At 42.7% G+C, this 27,078-nt stretch overlaps 4 protein-coding genes across 7 annotated transcripts; 2 read left to right on the forward strand and 2 right to left on the reverse strand.

Moving 5' to 3' along the window:
* Positions 1–444: 444 nt before the first annotated feature.
* On the forward strand, positions 445–1,842 carry c6h16orf46 (chromosome 6 C16orf46 homolog). Its single transcript, XM_071159224.1, has 2 exons — positions 445–672; positions 949–1,842. Exons 1-2 carry the CDS (start codon positions 469–471, stop codon positions 1,840–1,842), a joined length of 1,098 nt encoding a protein of 365 aa, XP_071015325.1. The 5' UTR covers positions 445–468.
* A 999-nt stretch (positions 1,843–2,841) lies between these two features.
* Positions 2,842–16,185, reverse strand: LOC139411528 (ATM interactor-like). Its single transcript, XM_071157995.1, has 4 exons — positions 15,876–16,185; positions 11,212–11,337; positions 9,029–9,228; positions 2,842–7,904 (listed from the first exon to the last, which is right to left on the reverse strand). Exons 1-4 carry the CDS (start codon positions 16,104–16,106, stop codon positions 6,119–6,121), a joined length of 2,343 nt encoding a protein of 780 aa, XP_071014096.1. The 5' UTR covers positions 16,107–16,185; the 3' UTR covers positions 2,842–6,118.
* Positions 16,186–16,447: 262 nt separating this feature from the next.
* Positions 16,448–20,023, reverse strand: LOC139412205 (centromere protein N-like). The gene is made up of 10 exons (XM_071159023.1): positions 19,705–20,023; positions 19,272–19,317; positions 19,109–19,168; positions 18,868–18,941; positions 18,548–18,721; positions 18,330–18,431; positions 18,141–18,195; positions 17,888–17,997; positions 17,670–17,793; positions 16,448–16,651 (listed from the first exon to the last, which is right to left on the reverse strand). Exons 1-10 carry the CDS (start codon positions 19,873–19,875, stop codon positions 16,563–16,565), a joined length of 1,005 nt encoding a protein of 334 aa, XP_071015124.1. The 5' UTR covers positions 19,876–20,023; the 3' UTR covers positions 16,448–16,562.
* A 466-nt stretch (positions 20,024–20,489) lies between these two features.
* LOC139412206 (C-x(9)-C motif containing 2) lies at positions 20,490–26,463 on the forward strand. 4 transcript variants are annotated; one of them, XM_071159024.1, is made up of 5 exons: positions 20,512–20,884; positions 21,330–21,396; positions 21,542–21,612; positions 25,797–25,868; positions 26,002–26,463. In XM_071159024.1, exons 2-5 carry the CDS (start codon positions 21,360–21,362, stop codon positions 26,083–26,085), a joined length of 264 nt encoding a protein of 87 aa, XP_071015125.1. In that variant the 5' UTR covers positions 20,512–20,884; positions 21,330–21,359; the 3' UTR covers positions 26,086–26,463. The 4 variants fall into 4 exon arrangements, with proteins under 4 accessions (XP_071015127.1, XP_071015128.1, XP_071015125.1 ...); XM_071159025.1 differs by having other exon boundaries at positions 20,512–20,835; XM_071159026.1 differs by lacking the exon at positions 21,330–21,396 and having other exon boundaries at positions 20,490–20,835; positions 21,501–21,612.
* The last annotated feature ends 615 nt before the right edge of the window (positions 26,464–27,078 follow it).

Raw genomic sequence — 27,078 nt, forward strand, 5'->3', positions numbered from 1 at the left:
AGGGAGCAAATGCTTGTATGGTATTGCTGAGGAAAATGTCGAACTCGACCCACTTTAATGGTAAGTTGTCTCTTTAACAGCCTTTCTTCTGGCTTCAGCTAACGTTAGAACAAGCTTCCTACTTAAGTTACCAGTGTTTACCTAACGTTAACGTTAGTAGATAGGGAGAAATGTGAGGTTATCTTGCTAGCTAGCGATAATGTTTATGTATCCATTTAATGGACAGGTTTTGTAAACAGGGTTAATAAGTTTGTTAACACTGAGTTAACACGTCATAAAGTTGACGTCAAAGGTTACACGTCTTCAGATATCTTACAAATAGTTTTGCAACGCTTTCAATTCATTATAGGTTGCTTGCTGTTTGTGTACATATATATCCACTCTTACCAACGAGCCTACAAGATGAGTGCCGAATTAGGGATGTTTTTTCACTCTCAACAGATTTCACCCTGAAAGGCTCATCTTAGAATGGACAAATTCAAGGAATGGGATCAGGCGCCTGTAGAAGTGGCTGAAGACAGAAGTGTGGCAGTCGAGTACACAGGATGGGACCAGAGCTGCCAACTACCCAACAGGGGCCATGTCGATGCCCTTTTGGATATCAGCGATGATACCTCATCCAAAGAGCAGGAGCCATTTGAGTTTCTCTGTCTCTCCGGATGGGAGGAAGCTGTGAGTAATACACTGCGGTTACTCTTTTATTTTTGGCTAGATTGTGAATGATATTCAGCCAGTGTCATGTTATTGCGTTATTCCAGATACACACTTCAATTTCATGCGAGTTAAGACAAAGTGAAACAGTGTTAGTATGTTTATTCATTGTTTATAACTACATTCAATCTCAGAAATCATCTTAAAAGGTGAAACTTAATTTTGTCTAAATTGCGAAACACTGATTAAAATGTAATTACGTTTCCCTTAATGCTGTTGTGTTTGTTGTTGAGACAGATCCGGGGCTGGGGTAGAACTACTCCACTTGGCTGCCTGGTTCAGACCCAGAGGAGAGGAAAGAGGGTCAAGACTGGAGACACAGACCACCACTGCCACCTGTGTGTGGACCTCGTGAAGCTCTCGGACCCCCCTGACTCTGAATCCAGTTTAACCCACTCCCCTGAGTCCTTCTGGGACTCCACCCTGGACCCATGGGCGAAAACCTCCCCCACAAGCCTGGGAGACTTCCTGAACAGACCCTACAGTCACACCTCTAGCATCTCTTCAGAGGAGTCCCCACCAGAGTCCTTCAGGGACCTTCAGAAAGCCACACAGCAACTGACACTCCGAGACAAGATGATGGAGGACAAGGGTGAGGTGTGTGAGATCAGTGACTCACTGCTGGGCTTGGCCCCCTCGCAGGGTCACCACCACTCAGCCTCAGCCTCAGAGTGTCCCATGACGCTGATCATCAACAGCTTCGCCGTCCTACCGCCCGTGAAGGCCTCCCAGCCCAGACACCCTAAGGTCACCAGCCAGCTCCGGAGGGGGGAGGCTGGACCGGGACGCAGCGCCTCAGACGGGGAGACCGCAGAGGCTGGGTCAGACGGTGTCACGCCTGCCTGGGAGAGCGGAGGAGGTGTGGAGAGCCAGCAGAGCCGCCACCTGTTGTCTGCATTCAGCATCCCTGTCCCCAAGAGATGTGACATGCCCCTCAGCACACTGTCAGATCCTCTACCCCGCGCCACCTACCCCCTGGAGAGACACCTCAGACAGGATCCCCGGACCAGCAGTGCTCATAGACTCTACTTTGGACTGAAGACCAAGATCCTGAAGCGTGCAGAGCCACAACTGCCCATTCTGTTTGGAACCAGGGTGCCCATCCCAGCCTCTGCACAGAGACTACTCTGAACAGGGACTACTCTGAACAGAGACTGTTACTTCGCACTCCATACTCTCTCCCAACCCAAAAGCTCAGCCTCTGTGGGTTTGTGATTAAAAATAAACTTTGTGAAATTTCTTCATATTTTTTGTATGACACTGATGACTGTATTAAAAAAAAAGCTGTGACTAATTCAACTTGGTCGTATTAAACTACATGGAATTAACATGAGTTTACAGATTTGTTAGTTCTATGTGATTTATAGGCTATACCACCTCAGCCTTCCTTAATTATAAACCCTCCACGCACCTGGACATGAGTGAATCATTTTAAATGGAGTGATAAATGTATGTATGCATGTGTGATTTCAGTCCTACATTTTGCATGTGCTTTTATTGTGGTGCTCACACTTGAGCTTTTAGTTACTCAGCAACTATGCTACCTACTCTACAATGCTGAGGTCTGGGTCGGTTTCTTGGTTTCCTGAATGTTAAACTGCAGACATTCTTATGTCAGAACTCCTCATCAAGACAAAACATATGAGCCATTGCCAAAGCATGCTAGTGCACTCTAATGGAATGAGCAGTCAGTGATTGTAGTGTTCCAACCCATGTGAAGATGTCATTGGTAGCCTATTGAATTACATGCTAGAAGTGAACCACACTGTGATTCTGAGGGGCTGTGACAGCATAGGTGTGTGGGCAGAGGGATTAGTATCATATTCCAAATGTCTTACACAATTACAATATTGTATTCAAACAGACTGAGCATAATACATGTACATAACAAACTAACTTGTACTGCCACCCAACCCAGGTGAAAAATGTGACTGACATTTACCGAAAAAGAGCACATTGAGGTTTTACAATATTGAGTATGGTGTTGTAAATCAAAAGTAGTGTGTGCTTTAACCAGTAACAAAATATTTGACTTGGCTTTATACAGCACTGCATTACTGTCCTTTGATTTGAAGTGTACTGGAACTAAGCTAGTACAAACAACCAGCTACTACATCAACTCAAACAATCAACCCTTTATGAAGAGTTTATTATGAGCGTCTGCCGAATAGCATCAACACAACAAGAGGCAACCTTGATCGACCCATCTACACATTCAGGCAACTGAAATACAACAGATAAGGCTGCAAACAGAAATGCAACTGAAATAAATTATATTGGCACCAAAGACTGCATGCACTCCCTGCTGAGAAAAACCAAAGCGCTGAAGTTGACATCCCCATGTAGCACGGTTAGGATCAATTCCATTTCATTCAGGAAGTACATTGAAATTCCAGTTCTCTTCAAAATGAGGAAAATTCAGAATTGGAATTTGGTTTACTTTATTTTCTCAATTGCCTGGAATACAAATAGAATTGACTTCAACCCTGCCATGTAGTCTAATGTACATGTTTTTAAGCAAGGCAGTTTCTCCCCTAAGCGCTATTATAAGTTGAAGAACGATAAATTAAACAGAAGTAGTGTTTTCAGTACAGCACAATACATTGTTATGAAATGTGGTTGAGTATGAAAGTCTGTTCTAAACTGGAATGAAACAGTCCTGTTTCGATCACTTTAAGATGCAGTGCAAAAACTAAGCCATGTTGTGTAGTATGGGCACAGTGTCATGTAGGCTACATTCTGCCGTTTCTGGGTACACTTCTTCACATATTGATAGTGTACCACAGTAGGGCAAATGCTGCCTTGGAAAAAAATACTGCATTACATTCTTAGAACCTGGATGTGTAACACAACACAGCTTTTTCCAAATACAACTCATAGTAGGCATTCAAACATATTCAACATGCAAATTAAAGACACTCAAGTATATGAAGTATTCTTCCAATACACCCTCCACAAATAAATATAATGTAAATGCTAAATACATTTTGATCCTGAACTTCTTGCTACCTCGTAAAGCTGCTTAGAGCATCACTGACCAACGGAAACATAAAATACACCATGAAAAATACTTATCTTAAGGCACCAACAGATCAAAATCCAACATGGAGAAATATTCTAAACTTGGAGCTCTTTTGTGAAGTTCACATTCAATAAAACTGTCTCAACAAGTGTCTGTTTCTTGAAATTTGAATGGGATGCATGTGCAAATGAGGTAAAATATTGTAATGATACCAACAGCTAGCTTTGACTAATACGATAGACTTTAGAGTGTAGTTCAAGAAAATGTTGATAGAAATTGTAATATTTCATCAGTTTATGTTCAGTAACGTTTAGTGGGGTTGTTATACAGAACCTTCAGAAAGTATTCACACCCATTGCCTTTTCCACACCAAAAATTGTTACAGCCTGAATTTAAACTTAATGTCAAAGTGGAATTATGTTTTAGGAAATTGTACAAACTAAATGAAAATATTAAATGTCTGGTGTCAGTAAGTATTCAACACCTTTGTTATGGTAAGCCTAAATAAATTCAGGAGTAAAAATGTGCATAACAAGTTGCATGGACTCAAACTGTGTACAATAAGTGTTTAACATAGTAATAAAAAAAAAAATCGAATCTCTGTACCCTTCACACACACAATTATCGGAAAGGTCCCTCAGCCAAGCAGTAAATTTCAAACACAGATTCAACCAAAAAAAACAGGGAGGTTTTCCAATGCCTCGCAAAGAAGGGCACCTATTGGTAGACAGATAAAAATAGAAATAGAAATCAGACATTGAATATCCCTTTGTGCATGGTGAGGTTATTAATTACACTTTGGATGGTGTATTCCTAACTCAGTTGCAGGAGAGGAAGGAAACCGCACACCATTGACCATGAGGTCGATGGTGACTTTTAAACCAGTTAATAGTTTAATGGCTGTGATAGGAGAAAATGGAGGATGGATCAATTGTATTTACTCCACAATACAAAAAAATGTGGCAAAGCAATACACCTTTTGCCCTGAATACAATGTATTATGTTTGGGGTACCACTCATATTTTCAAGCATAGTGGTGGCTGCATCATGTTATGGGTATGCTTGTAATCATTAAGGACTGGGGAGTTTTTCAGGATAAAAAATAAACGTAATGGAGCTAAGCACAGGCAAAATCCTAGAGGAAAACCTGGTCCAGTCTGCTTTCCACCAGACACTGGGAGATGAATTCACTTTTCAGCAGGACAATAACCTTAAACACAAGGCCAAATCTACACTGGAGTTGCTTACCAAGAAGACAGTGAATGTTCCCGAATGTCCAAGTTACAGTTTTGACTTAAATCTACTTGAAAATCTATGGCAAGACCCAAAAAAGGTTGTCTAGCAATGATCAACAACCAATTCAGAGTTTGAATAATTCTGAAAATAAATGGGCAAATGTTGCACATTCCAGGTGTGGAAAGCTCTTAAAGACTTACCCAGAAAGACTCACAGTTGTAATTGAAAGGTGATTCTAACATGCATTCACTCAGGGGGTTGAATACTTATTTAATGAAGACATATTCGTTTTATTTTCAATTTTTTGTTCCACTTAATCCCACTTTGTCACAACAACATGTGGAAAAAAATCAAGGGGTGTGAATACTTTAAGGCACTGTATATGGTGGTGGTGGACATACACAATCACAATGTAATCACAGTGACTAGTGAGTAGCTAGATCCTCATAGTGTTTCTCTACAGTGTTGTATCACTTTAGCACACTGTGCTGCTATATACTTACAGCCAGCTAATGAATAAGTCAAAGATGATGACAGGCTAGTCTCCTAACGCGATGACCCAGCTTATAGGTGGGTGGCCCTGTAACAATGGGGCAATTCTACAAGACTGTACTTCACACATGTCAACAATGGGAGTGTGGCAACTATTTTAGAATTTCACTAATACGTTTGTGCCACATCAAAACTGCCGGAAGTCATTCAACAGCAGTATGATTAAGGAAAGGCTCAACAGGCATTACATACTCTCTTACAGCAAACAGTGTTCAAACTTTGAAAACGGACTAAACTGGCTTTTCAGACAAAATATATATTTAAGTAGTAAGACGTGCAAATAAACATGTAAACAAGGATGGGAAATCATATCCATGAACTGATAATAAAGTGCTTTAGAGCTAGCATGAGGGAGATGTCTGGACATGTTATCCTAGACATGCTACCCCCCTGTAGAATGTCCTAAGACTTCTTAAGGCGGCTCACTTCTACACCTAAACCTCCAGTAGTAGAGGGACATAGACTGTAGAGGATGATGAGTTGGAGCCCAGGACCTCCTTGACGGAAACCAGAAACACATTGTGTGGGCTGAGGTGGTAGCCCTGTGTGTGTGTGTGTGTGTGTGGGGGGATGGGGGGGGGTCAGCTGATGGGCTTCTCAGAGTGCTGAAAGAGCAAACAACTCCTCACACGTTTGCGTTTCCACCGAGCTGAAGTGGGACTCCATGTTCCAGGCCATGTCAGCTGACAGGAAGTCGTCCATGACTGTCTGGGTCTCGTTGCTGGTCAGGAAGAGGTTTCCGAGGCCTTCAGAAGATGCGTCGGTCACGGTCTGAGTCTCCGTGCTGCTCAAGAGCCTGGCCTGGTCACCCTGGGACACAGAGGGAAGGGTGTTGGAGTTTGGTGTTGGTGTCAGCGGTCGGTGGAGGTCGGTCTGTGTCTCAGTGTCAGAGGACTCTGTGCTCATGGAGAAGCTGGACTGTCGCAGAATGTTGCCCAGTGGCATGTGGCCTCCGGCTTTCAGCAGGAAGTTGAGGTCCGTCTGGGTCTGGGTGTCAAACATCTCCAGTTCCAGGTCGCTGGCCTGGCTCCGGCCCGGCCCCTCACTGTTTCCCAGGCCCTCCAGGAGGAGGAAGTCTGTCTGGGTTTGGATATCCAGGACCTCCAGGGGTGTGTCGGCCCCCAGACCGCTCAGCTCGCTCTCCTCCGTCTGGGTCTGGATGTGGGCCGCGTTCAGGAATTCCTCAAAGTCAAAGTCGATGCCCGTGTGCTGTTCCTGAACAGAGCCCAGACCTGACCCACAGCCTGTTGAAGAATCCATCTGCGTCTGGTGACCGGACAGAGAGTGACCTGACAAGATATTCTCCAAGTCGTTGAACAGAGCCAAGGTGGTCTGGGTTTGGTTGTCCGCCACGCTGCCCGACTGGAGATCGTCTGTCTGCACGCCAAAACACATGCCTCCTGCTGACTTGTCGTCGTCATAGAGACCGTTACCGACACCGGAGAGGGGGTCGTCTACACCGTGGGTTCTGAAGCTTCCGTCTGTCAATGACGTCTGTGTTGAGACACTGAGGGAGTAACTGTCGAAGAGGTCTGAGCACATGATGGCCTGGTCCATCTGAGCCCTCTCTTCTGACCCAGCCAGGGCGAGTCTGGTCTGGGTCTGCTTGGTAATGTAGGGGGACTGGGATGGGGAGGAATAGGGGCAGGGCAGCTGGTTGAGGGTGTGGGTATCTGTCTGCGCCCCGATGGTGGTGGTGGCTTTGGCCTTCGAGGGGAACGTCTGGGTCTCTACACTGACCGGCAGCAGGACCTGAGCACTCACACTAATATCTGTCTGAGAACACGAGGAGACCGACGACTCACCAACGGGGCACATCTCCGTCCCCACCCCGACCCCCATAGGCATCCTGGACAAGAATGAGATGTCTGTCTGGATGTTGGTGGAGGTATTGCTCCCCCTGGTCCCTCCTAGGTCATCGCCAGAGCCCAATGACTCCAGACTTACCTGCACCCCCATGCTGACAGGCCCCAGACTGGAGCGGGAGGCAGGCGTGCTGCTCCTGAAGCCCAGGGTCTTAGGGTCCAGGTGAGGCACCATGGCCCCCATGGACTGGGGCATGAGGTGGAGGGTGCTGAAGGAGCCCTGGCTGTCCACAGCCAGCACCACAGACCTCAGAACCCCGCTCTCTGTGGAGGGGAGGAGGACAGGGAGATGGGCCAACTGCATTACAGGGAAATTCACCAGAGCCACTTTGGGCTTGGGTAGGAGGAGTTTCTGGAGGTGTTTAGGGGGGTGGTTGTGGCAGACCCTGTCTGAAGGGAGGGAGTCCTCTGAAAGTTCTCTGTCTGTTTTTATGATCTGACACATGAATTCACTGGGCTTGACTTTTTCCTCTCCACTTATCTGTCTCTCCATCTTCCGCTTTTTCACTGGTGGATACCTGCAAACACCGGGCGGAGGAGAGAATACGTCAAGCAGACAAAACAGCAGTAGGTAGTTCTAAAGCTTTGACAAACACTAATAAAAGCAAAGTGCAGTGGCAGCATCGATGTGCAGTCAAATTCAAGGTCTGTTCTCAAGCCACGTTGTGCATGCAGGCGTTTGTCCCAACATGATCTGTTATTGAATAATGACATGGTTTACTGGATAAACTGCATGACACTTGAAGACGTTGAGCCTCTCTGCCACCACGTGTCCACACCATCTTTAAGTCCCTTCCAACAGCATGTCCAACCAAAGTCTTTAATAGAAAACCATTTGAATGTCATGTGTAGACTAATGCTTTTAGGAGCATCCACTGCCGATTCAATGACACCACATGGAAGTGACTGCAATATGCAAGGAGGAAGGATAGCCTACCAAGTGAACATTGGCTCCTTGCACAATGCATGTCTCAATCTGTCCATCTGGCTTGTCAAAATCCTTTGTTTCAGTGTCTATTTGTCGACTTGTCTGTACCTTCAACCTTGGTTCAGTAGCTAGACAAGCATTTTGGAGTTAACTACACAAACAGGCAGTAGATTCAAGTAGGGAAGCACGATTATTTAATATCCTATATTCCTCCTGGGTGGATATTACTGTAAATTCTATTTTAGGGAGATTCATGTAGCATACAATCATCATTCTCCCCTGAGGCACGTGCATGCAGCTGTGTGTCAGACTGGCATGTGAACATTTTGTGGGCCTGTTCCAGTTGATACAATGCTAATTTGCTAGTGAGAGCATGAGCTCAAGACAGACAGGCAGTTAAACAGGCAAAGTAGAGAGATCATTGAAAGACGACGTGAACCAACCTCCATGCGTAGCTAATGTGATTTATGGAGGATGTTCTTTGCTGGACAATGTATTTTTTTTAAATCGGCCAAAACCCGCCCCTCTGAATGGCACACATACACGTCTCAATTGTCTCAAGGCTTAAAAATATTTAATTAACCTGTCTCTTCCCCTTCATCTACATTGATTGAAGTGGATTTAACAAGTGACATCAATAAGGGATCATAGACTGACCAGGTGAAAGCTATGTCATGGAAAGAGCAGGTGTTTCTAATGTTTTGTACACTCTACCGGTGTTCTGTGGGGACCTCGTGGCCGGTCCTGTAGATATGTGACAGTAGCGCTGCTCTGCTGGCGTAGGGGCAGCCACACGTGCAGCGGTAGGTCCTCCCACAGTCCTCTATGTGGCGCCTCAGGTCCCACTCTGTGCTGTAGCCGTTGTTGCACTTGGAACACTTGTGCTTCTTCTCTGCATGCATTTTCATAAAGTGCTGGATAGAGCAGAATATACAGTTAAGTCTGAAGTTTACATACACCTTAGCCAAATACATTTAAACTCAGTTTCACAATTCCTGACATTTAATCAGAGTAAAAATTCCCTGTTTTAGGTCAGTTAGGATCACCACTTTATTTTAAGAATGTGAAATGTCAGAATAATAGTAGAGAGAAAAATTTATTTCAGCTTTTATTTCTTTCATCACATTCCCAGTGTGTCAGAAGTTTACATACACTCCATTAGTATTTGGTAGCATTGCCTTAAAATTGTTTAACTTGGGTCAAACATTTCAGGTAGCCTTCCACAAGCTTCCCACAACAAGTTGGGTGAATTTTGGCCCATTCCTCCTGACAGAGCTGGTGTAACTGAGTCAGGTTAGTAGGCCTCCTTGCTCGCACACGCTTTTTCAGTTCTGCCCACAAATTTTCTATGGGATTAAGGTCAGGGCTTTGTGATGGCCACTTCAATACCTTGACTTTGTTGTCCTTAAGCCATTTTGCCACAACTTTGGAAGTATGTTTGGAGTCATTGTCCATTTGGAAGACTCATTTGCGACCAAGCTTTAACTTCCTGATTGACGTCTTGAGATGTTGCTTCAATATATCCACAAAAAATGTCTGCCTCATGATGCCATCTATTTTGTGAAGTGCACCAGTCCCTCCTGCAGGAAAGCACCCCCACAACATGATGCTGCCACCCCCGTGCTTACCGGTTGGGATGGTGTTCTTCGGCTTGCAAGCATCCCCCTTTTTCCTCCAAACATAACGATGGTCATTACGGCCAAACAGTTCTATTTTTGTTTCATCAGACTAGAGGACATTTCTCCAAAAAGTACGATCTTTGTCCCCATGTGCAGATGCAAACCGTAGTCTGGCTTTTTAATGGCGGTTTTGGAGCAGTGGCTTCTTCCTTGCCGAGCGGCCTTTCAGGTTATGTCGATATAGGACTCTTTTTCCTGTGGATATAGATACTTTTGTACCGGTTTCCGCCAGCATCTTCACAAGGTCCTTTGCTGTTGTTCTGGGATTGATTTGCACTTTTCGCACCAAAGTACATTCATCTCTAGGAGACAGAATATGTCTCCTTCCTGAGCAGTATGACGGCTGCGTAGCCCCATGGTGTTTATACTTGCGTACTATTGTTTGTACAGATGAACATGGTACCTTCAGGCATTTGGAAATTGCTCCCAAGGATGAACCAGACTTGTGGAGGTGTACAATTTTTTTTTCTGAGGTCTTGACTGATTTATTTTGATTTTCACATGATGTCAAGCAAAGAGGCACTGAGCTTGAAGGTAGGCCTTAAAAATACATCCACAGGTACACTTCCAATTGACTCAAATGATGTCAATTAGCTAAATCAGAAGCTTCTAAAGCCATCATTTTCTGGAATTTCCCAAGCTGTTTAAAGGCACAGTCAACTTAGTGTATGTAAACTTCTGACCCATTGGAATTGTGATACAGTAAATTAAAAGTGAAATAATCTGTCTTTAAACAATTGTTGTAAAAATGACTTGTGTCATGCACAAAGTAGATGTCATAACAGACTTGTCAAAACTATAGTTTGTTAGCAAGAAATTTGCAGAGTGGTTGAAAAACGAGTTTTAATGACTCCAACCTAAGTGTATGTAAACTTCCAACTTCAACACTACATAGGGCTATGAGAGGAGGTTACTCGTTACACAAACTGGAAAAAAAGCAATAAAAGAATGTATTATTCCCTTCTTGTTCACTAATTCCAATTTCCTAGTTATACTTCAAAAGACTCTCTATTGAGACGTAATTATTAGACACGCTTTCCAATCATTTACAATTCCCATCCACCATCAGCATCTCAGGGGAGATCCAAAGCAGGAGTGGAAAGTGATTAGGAGGAAATGTCTGTCTCAGTCATTCCATTCATTAGACAATCCGCATGAGTCTGACTCAGCTATCTCTGTCATTATACAGATCTTAGACTGACTGTAGGGATGTGGTACCTGTTTAACCAGGGAAAACTGGGAGAAGGGTCTGTTGGGGCCTCGTGGACAGCCCTCTATGGGACAACAGTAGAGCTTCTGGGAGCCCTTCATGTCCTTCCTGATGGTGGGGTTGACAAGGCCATCCTATGGAGAGAGAGGATGAATGATTAGATTGTGATATTATAGGCTTAAGATTTAGTGTCATCTATCAGCACTGAAATAATGTAGGCTAACCAACAACAAGTAGAAAGGTAGGCCATCAGCACAACTCTCAAGACCGCTGAGCTAAAGGCTAGGCCTAGGTATTAGTTATACCTTAGTTAGTGATGGTTTTAGCCTTGGAGTACCATTACAATGAAAACATCGAGTGGATGGACACGCCATTTATCCTTTGTAGAAAACCATGAATGTCAAATACACAGACGAAGGTGGTCCAGATGGAGGTTCAGATAAAGGAGGTTCAGATTAAAGTTATTAGTTTAACAGCATATCGAGTTTGTGCTTTCCAGTGTGCTACATCACTCCACACTCCTGGCAGTCTCCAGATAGCCGTGCCGAAGCAGCTGTCAGCAGCACATTACATTAACTCAATGAACAGCAGCATGATGCTTATGTAAGAGGCACAGGCCACAGATAGACCTCAGCATTGACCCGTGTGTACATCCTAACCATCCTTATTAGCATTGCACTATTTCACTGGCCAAGGTCACCTAGCAGGCTACATTTATTGGTTTTCATTGGTTTTTTATTTAACCTTCATTTAACTAGGCAAGTCAAATAAGAACAAATTCTTATTGACAATGACGGCCTACCCCGGCCAAACCCGGACGACGCTGGGCCAACTGTGCGCCGCCCAATCACAGCCGGATGTGATGCAGCCTGGGTTCGAACCATGGACTGCAGTGATGCCTCTTGCACTGAGATGCAGTGTCTTAGACCGTTACGCCACTCGGGAGTCCAAAATTTGTACAGTACTAGTAAAAGAAACGTTTTGATGGAAGTCAGGCTAATATACATAAACATCCTGCATAGTGCAAACAATTATCCAGGCACAGTGCATTGCCAGACTTTGATACAGGCAGGCAGGGCAGAGATAGCTTTGTTTATGTCTGCTACAAGACAGCCTGGGTAGGGTCTGCTGAGCAGCATCGCAGCTAGGAAATACAAACTGAAAATCTGTCAGTAGGCTGCTTCAAGAAGTCAGGTCATCAAAAGTGTTTAACATGCAAAGTTTGACAGGAAGTGTGACTAGTCTACACTACAGCCTGCTTAGTACAGTAGGCTAATATATATAAAAAAAATTATTTCACCTTTATTTAATCAGGTAGGCTAGTTGAGAACAAGTTCTCATTTACAACTGCGACCTGGCCAAGATAAAGCATAGCAGTGTGAACAGACAACACAGAGTTACACATGGAGTAAACAATAAACAAGTCAATAACAGTAGAAAAAAGAAAAAAAAGAGTCTATATACATTGTGTGCAAAAGGCATGAGGTAGGCAAATAATTACAATTTAGCAGATTAACACTGGAGTGATAAATGATCAGATGGTCATGTGCAGGTAGAGATACTGGTTTGCAAAAGAGCAGAAAAGTAAATAAAAACAGTATGGGGATGAGGTAGGTAAAATGGGTGGGCTATTTACCGATGGACTATGTACAGCTGCAGCGATCGGTTAGCTGCTCAGATAGCAGATGTTTAAAGTTGGTGAGGGAGATAAGTCTCCAACTTCAGCGATTTTTGCAATTCGTTCCAGTCACAGGCAGCAGAGAACTGTTGGCTTTGGGGATGATCAGTGAGATACACCTGCTGGAGCGCATGCTACGGGTGGGTGTTGCCATCGTGACCAGTGAACTGAGATAAGTCCATGCTAGGTAAAGCTCCACCTTGTAGATGACCTGGAGCCAGTGGGTCTGGCGACGAATATGTAGCGACGACCAGCCGACTAGAGCATACAGGTCGCAGTGGTGGGTGGTATAAGGTGCTTTAGTGACAAAACTGATGGCACTGTGATAAACTGCATCCAGTTTGCTGAGTAGAGTATTGGAAGCTATTTTGTAGATGACATCGCCGAAGTCGAGGATCGGTAGGATAGTCAGTTTTACTAGGGTAAGTTTGGCGGCGTGAGTGAAGGAGGCTTTGTTGCGGAATAGAAAACCGACTCTAGATTTGATTTTAGATTGGAGATGTTTGATATGAGTCTGGAAGGAGAGTTTACAGTCTAGCCAGACACCTAGGTACTTACATAGGTCCACATATTCTAGGTCGGAACCATCCAGGGTGGTGATGCTAGTCGGGCGTACCTGTTGTAATGTTCAGAAGTGTGTGAAACTAAATTGATTGTAAAATGTGATATGGCAGTTCAGTCGAGCTAAGGCACAGTGAGTGTCCAGCGACAACCGTGTTATAACCCAAATTGCATCTCTTTCTGCATCAATTAATAAAACAGAACAAGCCTTGCCAGTACGTAACAGCGGAGGAACAGTAAGCAGCCTGTGCTTTCCTGGCCTGATGACTCCGGTTGAGTAGCGTTAGCCCATTAACTACCTTTAGTGTCTATTTATGAAGGTATCTTCTGGCCGGGGGAGTTCTGTTATGAGCCCCGACGCTAATTCTGAATGTTAACACGCATTGCTTGCGATACAATTTTGGAAATGTAATAAGTAACATCTTTAATATCAGTGATATACATATATATATATATAAATATAGTTTTTTTTAAACAAAAGGTTAAATTACTACACACCTTTAAATAGTTAAGTGTTTCCACGCGGCCATAGCTCCATGTTACAGCGGTTTTATACGGAAGACAGAGGCGACCACCTGTGCTAACTAGCCATCTAGCCTGCTCGAACACCTGTGTGTAAGCGTAACTGGCGAGGATGTGTTGTGTGTGGATCTGTGCAAACCTGCTACAGTAAATATATTTTATTGAAAGATTATTTCACCTTGAAATGAAAGATAAGTTCCATATGTTTCGAAGACCGTATCGCAAGCGATAATTGGCGTTTCTAAACGTTAAAACAGAGCGTTGGGATTGTAGTCACATGGTCCCAGTGGTAAACGGTGCCTATAGCGGAGAACCTGTGTGATAAGGAATAATGCCCTGGGTTCTCGAAAGCAAGGGTAGCGTTGCCTCTACTGTCAGCCCTTTCACAGTCATAGACATCTACGACTATGCTCAACTGACACCATTTTGTTCTGATTGACAGTTTCCTTCATGAACTGCTGCACCATGCATTTTCTCCTCCATCTCTCATTCTCCTGCATTAGACCCAGTTGAATTAGTTCAATATTGAGAACAGTTAGCATTTATGTGGGGGAATGAGGAGCATGAAGTGCTTTTCTGACCTAATTCAAACATTCACCTTTTCTTTTTTTCAACGAGCTCAGTTTGTAGAAAGCCAAAAGATTGCTAGATCCCAGCATTCATTTGGGGGAAACTGGAATCACTAGGACTCCTACGGGGCAGCAAGACTAGGCCAGGACATTGCATACATTTCAGTTAAAGAGGAGGACCATTGTCTCCAAGACTTTCCCTTACTATAACTAGTATTCATATTTAGCCTAAAGACAGTGCGACAGTTGGTTGTATGACCAGACTGATTTCATTGCACATCTCAGGTTTAGCCCATCTTCTTCAGCCATTTAAACATTAATTCACTGAGGGTTATTTTAATTGCTTGAATTTCCAGAAACGTCTTGAGAACCAAATGACTCAATAATATGACACACAGTTAGGCTATGTGGGCATGGAGACATGCATGTTTACATGCACACAAATAATTCGATATTAAACTGAGTTTGGCATTAGTCATGTAAACACCTTACTCTGCTTATCTTAATCGGCGTAAGGTCATAATCGAAGTAAACATAAACCGATTAAAACACCTGGTTTTCGGAGCAACCTTCGAATTATGGCATGTAAACAGTTTAATCGTCGTTCCAGCTGTGTATTTGATCTGCGCATGTGCCAGCACCCGTAGCGCAAGCCTCCCTGCGTGATTTCGGAAAACTGAAAGTATGCATCTTATCACTTACACACATTATGTCCTAACGCAGAATCAGATCGTCTTTTCAAATATAACATGGTTAATGTGGTAGAACGTTTATTTTGATTGGCGATTTTCTGCATTTAATCAAAAGTCCCATCAGTAGCCTAATTTCAGATGTGTCCATAAAAACAGGATTATTAGTGAAATCGTTGTTCTTGCAAAGCATGTAAACGTTTTAAACTTACTATTATATTAATCTGAATATCCACAATATTCGTATTATTGTGCGCATCTAAACGTGTGGATTTTAACAGATAATATATTTGTATGGCTGACATGTAAAGGCAGTACAATAAAGCTAGTTAACTTAACATTAGCGCGGATAAATCAGTCTCATGCAGCTATGATCCTAGCCTAGAATGATTGAAACACTGCTTAAAGCAATGTAACACAATAGTAAGAAAGTAACGTTATCAGCAATATACAGTTGTTGCTAGCCAACTTCAAAGAACTGGCCTCAAACAGTGCACAATGACTTGCCGTTTTCCCAATAAGCATGCCTCTAACTACCTAGCGTAACTAGTTAGTGATACAAGGATCATTATTTGAAAAATAGAAAGACAACGTGTTGGAATATGTCAGTAGACCCTTTGGTTAACTTGCAAATAGGCTAACAAGCTAGCTACCTTTACTCTGTGGGACTTCACGAGATGCATGTTCAGGGCTGGCGTGTTCGGTAGAATCTTGCCACATCCTTCTACGGTGCATAGGATATTGGTCCGCACTTCTTTGGTGAGCTCCATGATAGACGGTTTGATTATCTCCCGCGTCGGTGCAGGGGGCTCTTCCGTGCATTTTTGACTGCCCGTGGAAGCGTTATCGTTTCGGTATGCTTTCCCGGACGCAGAGGCAGCCATGTTTCTGTTGACAAGTCACCAAACCAACTGCTCATCAAGCAGCAGACGCGCTGCTGCAAACAAGCCAGGAAAATATGGTCTGGAAAATACGAGGACGCGGCCACTTCCGGGAGACCTTTCTTAGCAACAGACAGCCACTCCCACACAAGCGTCCTGGCAACATCAGAGGGCTGGCAAGTGACAATATTGTAGCTAAAGTCTAATGACATATTACATGTGCAAAAATGTAACACAAAGTAAAGCATCCATACAATAACATTTATTAGAGTACAGATTGTAGTATATTAATTGAGAAACAATACAAGATGATTCTTATTCTTAACACCTGGGCGAAGGACAGAGTGAATGGGTAAACAAGGTGTTCTAAAAAATGTTTGTTAAACCCCATAAAATGTTAACACATTCAATACAAAATATACACGACTTGTTCTGGTAGTTCTTATAGTTAAATTTGATTTAAACTCCTTTGTCTGTGATAACAAAATAGTTTCTCCCTTTCTGTGTGATGGATGAGAGCAGAGGGGTGACTGGGGTTGACGCCATGCCTGTAAAACACAAGCAATTACTGAGGGGATTCATTTTTACCCACTCTGTTCACAGGGTAGGCTGATTTTGCACATGGTTAAAAGTGATTGCATTCGTTTTTTAAATCTGTGAGTCTTCCCTGGCATGAGCTGGGTGCCCCGCACGAAACAAAAGTGATATAACACATGGAGTAATGAGTTAGGATTTCATGTTCACCTGCACAACTGTTTGCTATTGATATATCTACTATCCAAAAGAAAGCTAGTTTGAAAATGTGAACATACATTTTTATGGAAAATACATTTTGTTCTGAATGATCCATCATGCTGCCATGTTGACAATATGACCAGGTTGAGCATATTACTGTTCAATTTGAGCAGGGTACTCCGCCCTCACCGGTTTTAGCCGGTCATGTGACTGGCCATTGCCTGATTCACCCCAGTTCAGTCTAATCCACTCATTTATTAGCAGACCCTCTGAAAAGCATCAAACTCAGCACATCTGTCTGGAGAATGAGATGGACACAGTGAAAGTCTGTCATTGTTCCTCTGCCCCCTTGTGGCCATGGACAGAATTAAATAAAGAAGTGAAGCCATATATGAGCAGTTAACTAACTATAACCACATCAAATAAAACGTTATAATGCTGAGCATCACCTGGAAGACATGACTTCTAAACCTGCATGGAACAAAGTGCAGAGAGAGAGCTATTGTTCATAATTTGTTGTCTCTGCAGCTCTAATGGGGCACCCGAGTGGCGCTGCGCAGGCACTGCATCTCAGTGCTAGAGGCGTGGTTCGATTCCAGGCTGTATCACAACCGTCCGTGATTGGGAGTCCCATAGGGCGGCGCACAATTGGCCCAGAGTTGTTAGGGTTTTTGGCTGGGGTAGGCCGTCATTGTAAATAAATAACAAATTCTTAATTGACTTGCCAAGTTAAATAGATATTTAAAAAACTAGAAGATGTGGCTCTTCCCATTGACAGAGATTAAAGGGGATATTAAACAAAGCCCAGCCCCAGACATATAGATACTGTACCTGAGGACACACAGTGCCTGAGTGACTCTAGGAGGTTGGTGCTGGAAAACTCCACCACTCCTCTGAAGGGCTCTTCTCTGCCTGTCAACGTTTTGTTAGAGTTATCTCGGAACTTGGTCTCCAGCTGAGAATAGAGCAGAATACATTGTCACACACAGCATAGCAGGCACACGAGGAGAAAGCTTTTTGTAAACAACCAATAGTTCAACGTCTTGCACCTTGTAGACAGCTTTTTGCAGTTGAGGTAGTGTCCCATTGCCGAAGGCCTCACAGGCCATCTGAAGACGGTTCTCTGTATTCTCAGCCTGTTCGTTCTCTATATTGGGGTCTAAAATTAGAAAATAGAATGTCAGTGAAACATAAACTAAGTCAATATTCTATTGATATCTAATTAGTTGTGGTTGTCACCATGATTATGTTCATGTATACATTACGTACAATTGTATTTTATAAGCAGACAACAAAACATACTTCTAGGGACAGGATTCTTTTCCTTAAGAGGTTTTGGATGTTTGGTGGGGAACACCTATGAATGAATGAAAAGGTGCAGAACACAGAATATCTAGTTAGTTCAATAGGCTTTCCTTGTTATCAGTAAGCAGTGGGATGGTCATGACAAAGGCTTTTATATGGCCCGTAGGGGACAGGGCCAAGGCCTACCTGTTGGTACTGCCTCGTCAGTAGGTCTCTGATGGCGATGAGGTTCCGTCCACTGAGGTGAGCGTCCTTCATAGAGCCATATCTGGTGGCCAGAACCAAGGCCTGTATGACAGAACCCAGTCTGTTAAACAGGTGATAGAGACCATAGAAACTGAATTCAAAGCACTGCAATATGACATTATGAATCCCCCCCAGGGCAATTTAGAAAGCATCCTTGCCTGGTTTAAAAGAGGCTTATCCTTTGAAGTCATGCCGGTCACAAAGACATAAGGGGTCTGAAGATGGTGGACAACATATGTGGGTTTAAGGTGGTTAGGCTTTGTGAAGTTGTCCCCCCAGGCAACACGTATCCATATGGCCTCATCTGTGTGTTTCTTTATTTTAATAGACACCTTGGAAGGAAAGACAAACACAGGCATTGACAGAGATGGCACACGCAAACACAGCAATTGAGGGACATTACAAGCCAATGTCCATTTTAATGAATGTTAGTTCTGTCTTTTCTACCAAGCATATAAAAGCTGGAAATCATACATACATGGCTGATGAGCTCTGTGAGGTTGGCCTTGAACTGTTCCTTGAACTGTGTCAGTTCAATGGATGGTGCATCCTCTGTGAAGAAAAATATACTTGAAATTAACAGTAATGCTGATTAGGATACCTTTAATACCTTGGAACTCTAATATTGATTAAGGTCCACTTTCAAAAGGAACTTTGTGAGTGTCAGTGAAAGCACCAGATACTAAATGTTGAGCAAGGTATTAGAGACTTTAATTTACCCTCTGCATCAAGGAGCTGGAAGCCATGCCACATTCCCTGGTTTGGATTCTCAATGATATCTGGAAAGCATTGGTGAAATGTATTATCTATTACTGACAACTAAGTAGACCATTAGCTACTGAGGGGGGAATTAGTTCATTCACACTGTCAGATAACACTTACAGATCATTTCGAGTTCTGTGATGTGTTTCACTGCCAAGCCCTTCTCCTGGGAAAGATACAAGTAGAGTGTATCAGAAAGGTTGAAAGTATAACAAAAAATGTTGATTACACTTAGCCCACGATGAACTGTTAAGGTGAGCTAGTGTAACCGATGTGAAATGGCTAGCTAGTTAGCGGTGGTGAGCGCTAATAGCGTTTCAATTGGTGATGTCGTTGTTCCGCGGCTTTTGTGGAGCGATGCTTCGTGGGTGTCAGTTGTCTATGTGTGCAGAGGGTCCCTGGTTCGAGCCCGGGTAGGGGCGAGGGAACGGACTAAAGTTAAACTGTTACACTAGATTAAGTGAACAAGTTAGCTAAAGAGAACATCACATCCATCACTAGAAAGCTACTTAGATAGGTAACGTTAACTATATAGTCAAGCAGCTACATCTACCTCACAGAGAGCCAGTAGATGTTCCGTCAACATCCATTTTGGTTGTGTGAAGTCCAGCGAATGCAGGTCCGCATTTGATAGATGAGCCCACTTGCCAAGCATTGTCTGGAGCATTTGATAAGGGATTCGTCGTATCAGACGTTGTAATAAACGCTTTGTAGAGCCACCCATGCTTAAAATGTTTGTTTTAACCAAGTAAACTCTTAAAACGCATTAGATAGTAAGCTAACAGCAGACACGCAAATACAAAACAAACCGCCAAACGAGAGTCAACCAATCGGAATTATTTGGTGGGTCGCACTTCCTGTTTCGTAATTTCCCCCGCAAATAACGTTTACCACATATTCACATGCTTTAGAGATGTTTAGAGGTTATATGGGGTTAAATGGGGTTTAATATTGTCCTAAATTATACAACAAATGTGTAAAAACAAAATAAATAGAAAACTGAGATCTCGGATTTTGTTTCGTAAAAATGTATTCTTCTTTCCACTGCCACATGCGATGGCGCCGTCTGCTGGAGAGGCATAGATGCACAGCGTTTAGGATTAATTACGTTTGATGATATAGCTATAATGCATACATACTACAATCGTACATAAATATATAATAAAATGTGTTTTATGTTCCAGTCGTGCAATGACTGGAGTTATTTGTTGTGTGCCCGTTGAGAGAGTGCCCGCCCACATGTGATCAACAATTAATGTGATTGGTCCACCATCCAACGGTAGCAGGTGTTGATTTGCTACTGTAATGTCAATCAGATTATCATTTTCCACAGAGTTTACTGTCTTTGCTGTTACGAAAGAGTGAGAGACGTGTAGCTAGCTAGCATGTTACCAGCATGTCCTCCTTTTATCAAATACATTACTAGGTTTACAATTTAATGCTATGTCAGAATTGTTAAACACATTTTCAAGCTTTGTACAGTAGCTAGTTAGATGTAAATACATCGACAGTAACCTGGCAGTAATAGGAGTTAAAACAAGGGGTTGAAAGAACGTTGCATTTGCCCTTAAGTTGTATTTCTCGCTACTAGGCATTGGCAGCTAGCTACATTTGGTCAACTTTCTATCTACGATATATTCTATTCCTGGAAGATAGATATCTCAATGATATCCCAACTGAACTGGTAATATCTTTATTCGACTAGCTACCTTATTCGATTCACAGCTTTTAAGGTAATTCCAGTCTATTTTGGTAGCTACCGTACTAGCTACCAGTCTGAGTTGCACTGTAGCTAGAACAGTCTGTAACTAACTAGCATCATTTAATTTCACAACTTTGCCCCTTTGCTGCATACACATGAGTCTATTTCAACCGGTCTCTGAATATGTAACAAAGTCCATCTCCATACAACCACAACTTTATGACTGTTTATAACAACGCTGCCAACTGCTAGCCTACTTGTTACAGTAGAGGCTGAAATCACTTTTCGGCAATCACAGCTTTGAGATTAATCAGGATGAAAGGATGGGCTTGTATGACAATTGCCACTCCTCATTGTGTCTGGTACTCTGTCCTTCATTAACCCACACAGGCAATGCTATCCATGTCTTTACCTAGACTTCTATTAGTTTTAACCTGCCCACCTGTGTTTTACACCTGTTTTCTCTTTCATTGCAGGTAAGTGTAAACAGAAAACGGATCATCCCCATGAGTTTGCAGGATGGAGAGGGACTGGGTGGATGGAGTATCCTTTAGAGTAGACACACATAACAGAAACCCAAATAGTCAAATAGTAATTTTCAGCATACATTGTAGTCACAAACATGGTTGGTATTGTTTGTCTTCCAGTATTGTTGGAGTGGTAAGCCCTTAACTCAGAATGCACTCTGATCTGTCGCCTCACCTGCACACGGATGAGTGCAACATACTGATAAACCTGCTGAAGCAGTGCCACACGGAGGTAAGATATTGTATACTTGCCCGAGAACCATAGACTGGGTCGTTACATGTCATTTCAGCAAGCCTTTACACCCACCATCTCAGATTGTTCAGAAATTGTTTCTAACCAGATAAGATTAGCATTCCTGAAACATTATTTTGTTGAAATTTATTTTGATTTCTGAGAAATTAAGCTCATTGATTGGTCCTGAATTGGCCCTTTTAATTTATAAGATTTACATAATATTCAACAAATATAGTACCCAACATCCGATTTGAATCAAACTTCTTCCTACCATTGCATAAGGCATAAGGAATCCAAGAAAATGGTCAAAAGCCACTCACGGACCCACCACACCCCAGGCCAATCCCACCTCAACAACCAGTATACAGTATCAGTTTTCTGTGTCTCAGTGGTAGTATGGACCTGTGAGGCTTGGAGTATTGCTTCTTCACCCTTTGTATTGTATTCTCTGGGTATCAGGTGATGGTTTTTTCCCCGTTTAGAGAAGTTATCCATTGAATAATTATTTACCATAAATTAGTGTGAAAGTACCAGGTTTCCCCCACTAGATGCCGCTGTTCCTGCTACTGCCACCACACACTTATCCATTTTGCTGGTCTCTTGTGGTTCTTATCAAAGGCCCAGTGCAGTCAAATATGTGATTTTCCTGTGTTTTATTTATATTTCCAATTAAATAATAATGAAAATAATGAAATAATGATCATGCCCTTTTAGTGTAAGAGCTTTTTGAAAAGACTGCCTAATATTTCAGCTTGTTTTGGTGGTATGGAGTTTTAAGAAAGAGTTCCAAAACTCTCTGCCAGTAACAGCTAGTTTTCAAGTGTGTGTGTGGCGGGGGGGTCTAAGTGTCTCCCTCCCACTTAGACCACTTCCAGACAGTCCTAGCTAAATTCTTGCTTGAGAAGTTGCTTTTTGCTAAGAAGCTATTTTTGTTTCATTTTGACAATTTTAATGGAAAACAAACACAGTAAGTTGCTTAATTGGTACCCAGAAGTTATTTGATATTGATGTAAAAACGGCTGCATTGGGACCTTTAAGTTATTAACGTTTGTTTATCCCATGTGTAACTCTATGTTGTTGTTTTTGTCGCACTGCTTTGTTTTATCTTAGCCAGGTCGCAGTTGTAAATGAGAACTTATTCTCAACTGGCCTACCTGGTTAAATAAAGGTGAAATATAAAATAATATAAAAATGGATCACAACGTTTTCTTTGAAACTTAGGGTTGAAAAACAATAACTTTTGCTCATGTTGAAAATAAATAGTGTGGTCAAGCCAGTCCTCCATGAAAGCAATTCAGTTCGTTCTTTTAACAACCTATTGTTTCAACCCAACTCAAATCAAAAGTATTTATATAGCCCTTCTTACATCAGCTTATATCTCAAAGTGCTGTACAGAAACCCAGCCTAAAACCCCAAACAGCAAGCAATGCAGGTGTAGAAGCACAGTGGCTAGGAAAAACTCCCTAGAAAGGCCAAAACCTAGGAAGAAACCTAGAGAGGAACCAGGCTATGAGGGTTGGCCAGTCCTCTTCTGGCTGTGCCGGGTGGAGATTATAACAGAACATGGCCAAGATTTTCAAATGTTCATAGATGACCAGCATGGTCAAATAATAATAATCACAGTAGTTGTCGAGGGTGCAACAAGTCCGCACCTCAGGAGTAAATGTCAGTTGGCTTTTCATAGCCGATCATTAAGAGTATCTCTACCGCTCCTGCTGTCTCTAGACAGTTGAAAACAGCAGGTCTGGGACAGGTAGCACGTCCGGTGAACAGGTCAGGGTTCCATACTCGCAGGCAGAACAGTTGAAACTGGAGCAGCAGCACGGCCAGGTGGACTGGGGACAGCAAGGAGTCATCATGCCAGGTAGTCCTGAGGCATGGTCCTAGGGCTCAGGTCCTCTGAGAGAGAGAGAGAAAGAAAGAGAGAATTAGAGAGAGCATACTTAAATTCACACAGTACACCGGATAAGACAGGAGAAGTACTCCAGATATAACAGACTGTGACACTAGCCCCCCGACACATAAACCACTGCAGCATAAATACTGGAGGCTAAGACAGGAGGGGTCAGGAGACTCCATGAATAGTCCAACAAATGGCAGCTTTCTGAGAGGGCTATCCGTATGTAGCATTTACCACATGAACACTTTTCCTACAAGTCCAAAACTTGGGCTAGTAACTAAAATGTTATGACAACCCTAATAAAATAATACAATTATAAACCATTGCATGGTATTCCATGTTTTTCAATAAAATTATTAGAAAACATCTCTGTATGTAGTGTGATTAGTGACATGTACCATTAAACCCAACCCAATACCATTGCCAATGCAAAAACACTATACAGTGTGTGTTTGGGACTTTTACCATTGAAACAGTTAGAACTGCTATAGCCTAATGGTTTGCTTGTTCGCCAGGAATGGCCTAACTAGCCCAGACCTTTTTTGAAGGGAATAAATCACACACACAGAGGTGGCATTTCCTGGACACAAATTAAGCCTAAGAGAAGGACAAACGGAATTGCTTTCATGGAGGACTGGCTTTAATTGTGAGGATGACCATACAATTTATTTCCATCATGAGCAAAAGATATTGGTTTTCTACCCAAAGTTGCAAAGAAAACGTTGTGATATTTAATAAACACAAGAGACCAGCAAAATGTACTTTCACACTAATTTATGGTAAATAACATCACAGGGAATACATTACAAAGGATAAAGAAGAAAAACTCCCAAGCAGCAGCTCCATACTACTTGTCAGACATTTGATTTTTATTTGACCTTTATTTAACTTGGCAAGTCAGTTAAGAACAAATTGTTATTTTGAATGACTGCCTAGGAACAGTGGGTTAACTGCCTTGTTCAGGGGCAGAACGACCGATTTTTACCTTGTCAGCTCAGGGATTCAATCTTGCAACCTTTCGGTTACTAGTCCAACACTCTAACCTCTAGGCTACCTGCCACATAGAGTACTGTATCCTAGTTGTTGGGGTGGGATTGGTATGGAGGTCTGGGTGGCTTTTGATAATTTTGTTGGATTTCTCATGCTAGGAAGAATTATGGTCCAAATCAGAAGTTAGGTATTATACTGAACAAAATATAAAAACGTAACAATTTCAACTATTTTACAGTTACAGTTCATATAAGGAAATCATTCAATTGAAATAAATTAATTGGGCCCCGATCTATGTATTTCACATGACTTGGCAGGGGCACAGCCATGGGTGCCACACCTACTGGGGAGCCAGGCCCAGCCAATCAGAATGAATTTCTCACCACAAAAGGGCTTTATTACAGACAGAAATACTCCTCAGTTTCATCAGCTGTCCGGATGGCTGGTTTCAGACGATGCCGCTGGCGAAGAAGCCTGGGATGGTGTGGTTACACGTGGTCTGCGTTTGTGAGGCTGGTTTGACATACTACCAAATTCTCTAAAACGACATTGGAGGCAGCTTATGGTAGAGAAATTAAGATTGAATTCTCTGGCAACAGCTTTGGTGGACATTCCTGCAACCTGCATGCCAATTGCACATAGCCTCAAAACTTGACATCTGTGGCATTGTGTTGTGTGACAAAACTGCACATTTTAGTGGCCTTTTATTGTCCCCAGCACAAGGCACACCTGTGTAATGATCATGCTGTTTAATCAGCTTCTTGATATGCAACACCTGTCAGGTGGATGGATTATCATGCCTAAGGAGAAATTCTCACTAACAGGGATGTAAACAAATTTTTGCAAAAATATGCTTTTTATGCATATGGAGATTTCAGTGATCTTTTATTTCACCTCATGAAACACAGGACCACCACTTTACACCTTGCGTTTATATTTTTGTCTTATTAAAGATTATATGAATCCTAGAAATTAAAATGGACAATTAGGGTGCAATCAATTACCTTAATTTCTCAGCGATCAAATTATATTTCAACAAAGTAATGTTTCAGGAGTGTTAATCTAATATGTTTAACTACAGAAACAATTTCAGAACAATCTGAGATGGTGGGTGTAAAAATCCTAGGTGGAACGACTCAACAGCGTCTAAGAACATGTCCCACATAGACCTCCACCTGAAAGATCTACTGTATTGTTCTACACTGTAGCTGTTCTAAACTAATGTGTAGGAGCAGTCAAGTATAGCTACACTCTTACCCGTCAAAAACATGTTGTAATGTCTCATCCTCAGCACAATGTCAAGAAGTTCTTTGGCCATTGCAATGATATGGACCGTGCCATGAGAGCTTGTTTGAAGGACGAGGTGAGGACTACCAGCAATTTGGTTTTAATTCAAAAGGGATACCTCACCAGATGACTACTATTGGCATATTTCATTGATGGGAGCACTTCGGTATTTTCAACAATGCGTGTGTGTTTCTCTTTCTGACCAACAGCGAATTGCAAAGAGGGAGAAAAGCAAACAGCATGCTAAAGAGATGAGACAGAGGCTGAAAGACGGCCCTAAGGAAGACTTCTGAATGGCAGTAGACTGAGCCGATGCTCTAGGAAGGGCCACAGGAACTGGGTATTGGAGGACTTAGGACTTACTGGGGCCTACCATGAGAAGCCTACCTTACTGCCTGGACATCTGGCCACAAGAGGTCTCTCATAATGTCGGTTTCAGTATGTGTGTTGAATAGTGTTTGGTGGATGATCAGTTCGCTACTCAGGGATCAGAGCTCATATGGGGGGGGGTCTGTTTCGAGGACTGCTACCCAACCCCCTGCAATCATGGTTGATTGCATATTTAAAGTACTTAACAAAATAATTGATTTAAATTGTCTGCGTTTCTGACTGGGGAATGGCAATGATGATTGAACACTGGATTTCTATTGAATAAAGTGTATCAAAACACAGAATTGCCTTGTTATTTTCATATGGGTCGTCAGCAGATGCTTTACTTATATGTGAAAGCTCCAAGCTCACAGGACATTTCATTCATTTACAAATGTGTCAGTGCCATATTCACAGCCTTATTCTGTTAAGGCTAGGGTTGATTTCAAGGTTTTACTGCTAACCTACAAAGCATTACATGGTCTTGTTCCTACATATCTTTCCAATTTGGTCCTGCCGTACATACCTACACGTACGCTACGGTCACAAGACGCAGGCCTCCTTACTGTCCCTAGAATTTCTAAGCAAGCAGCTGGAAGCATGGCTTTCTCCTATAGAGCTCCATTTTTATGGAATGGTCTGTATCCATGTGAGAGACGCAGACTCGGTCTCAACCTTTAAGTCTTTATTGAAGACTCATCTCTTCAGTAGGTCCTATGATTGAGTGTAGTCTGGCCCAGGGGTGTGAAGGTGAACGGAAAGGCACTGGAGAGACGAACCGCCCTTGCTGTCTCAACCTGGCCGGTTCCCCTCTCTCCACTGGGATTCTCTGCATCTAACCCTATTACGGAGGCTGAGTCACTGGCTTACCGGTGCTCTTCCATGCCATCCCTAGGAGGGGTGCGTCACTTGAGTGG

This window comes from Oncorhynchus clarkii, chromosome 6 (genome assembly GCF_045791955.1).
Source record: "Oncorhynchus clarkii lewisi isolate Uvic-CL-2024 chromosome 6, UVic_Ocla_1.0, whole genome shotgun sequence".
Taxonomy (NCBI): Eukaryota; Metazoa; Chordata; class Actinopteri; order Salmoniformes; family Salmonidae; genus Oncorhynchus; species Oncorhynchus clarkii.

Coding starts and splice junctions, on each gene's coding strand:
- c6h16orf46 (XM_071159224.1), top strand. CDS start 469: ATGGACAAATTCAAGGAATGGGATCAGGCGCCTGTAGAAGTGGCTGAA. Junction 673..948: donor TCTCCGGATGGGAGGAAGCT/GTGAGTAATACA, acceptor TTGTTGAGACAG/ATCCGGGGCTGGGGTAGAAC.
- LOC139411528 (XM_071157995.1), bottom strand. CDS start 16,106: ATGGCTGCCTCTGCGTCCGGGAAAGCATACCGAAACGATAACGCTTCC. Junction 11,338..15,875: donor TGAAGTCCCACAGAGTAAAG/GTAGCTAGCTTG, acceptor CTCTCTCCATAG/GATGGCCTTGTCAACCCCAC. Junction 7,905..9,028: donor GAGGTCCCCACAGAACACCG/GTAGAGTGTACA, acceptor CGGTGTTTGCAG/GTATCCACCAGTGAAAAAGC.
- LOC139412205 (XM_071159023.1), bottom strand. CDS start 19,875: ATGGGTGGCTCTACAAAGCGTTTATTACAACGTCTGATACGACGAATC. Junction 19,318..19,704: donor ATCTACTGGCTCTCTGTGAG/GTAGATGTAGCT, acceptor TATCTTTCCCAG/GAGAAGGGCTTGGCAGTGAA. Junction 17,794..17,887: donor TGCAAAAAGCTGTCTACAAG/GTGCAAGACGTT, acceptor CTCTATTCTCAG/CTGGAGACCAAGTTCCGAGA.
- LOC139412206 (XM_071159024.1), top strand. CDS start 21,360: ATGAGTTTGCAGGATGGAGAGGGACTGGGTGGATGGA. Junction 21,397..21,541: donor AGAGGGACTGGGTGGATGGA/GTATCCTTTAGA, acceptor GAATGCACTCTG/ATCTGTCGCCTCACCTGCAC. Junction 21,613..25,796: donor TGAAGCAGTGCCACACGGAG/GTAAGATATTGT, acceptor TCTCATCCTCAG/CACAATGTCAAGAAGTTCTT.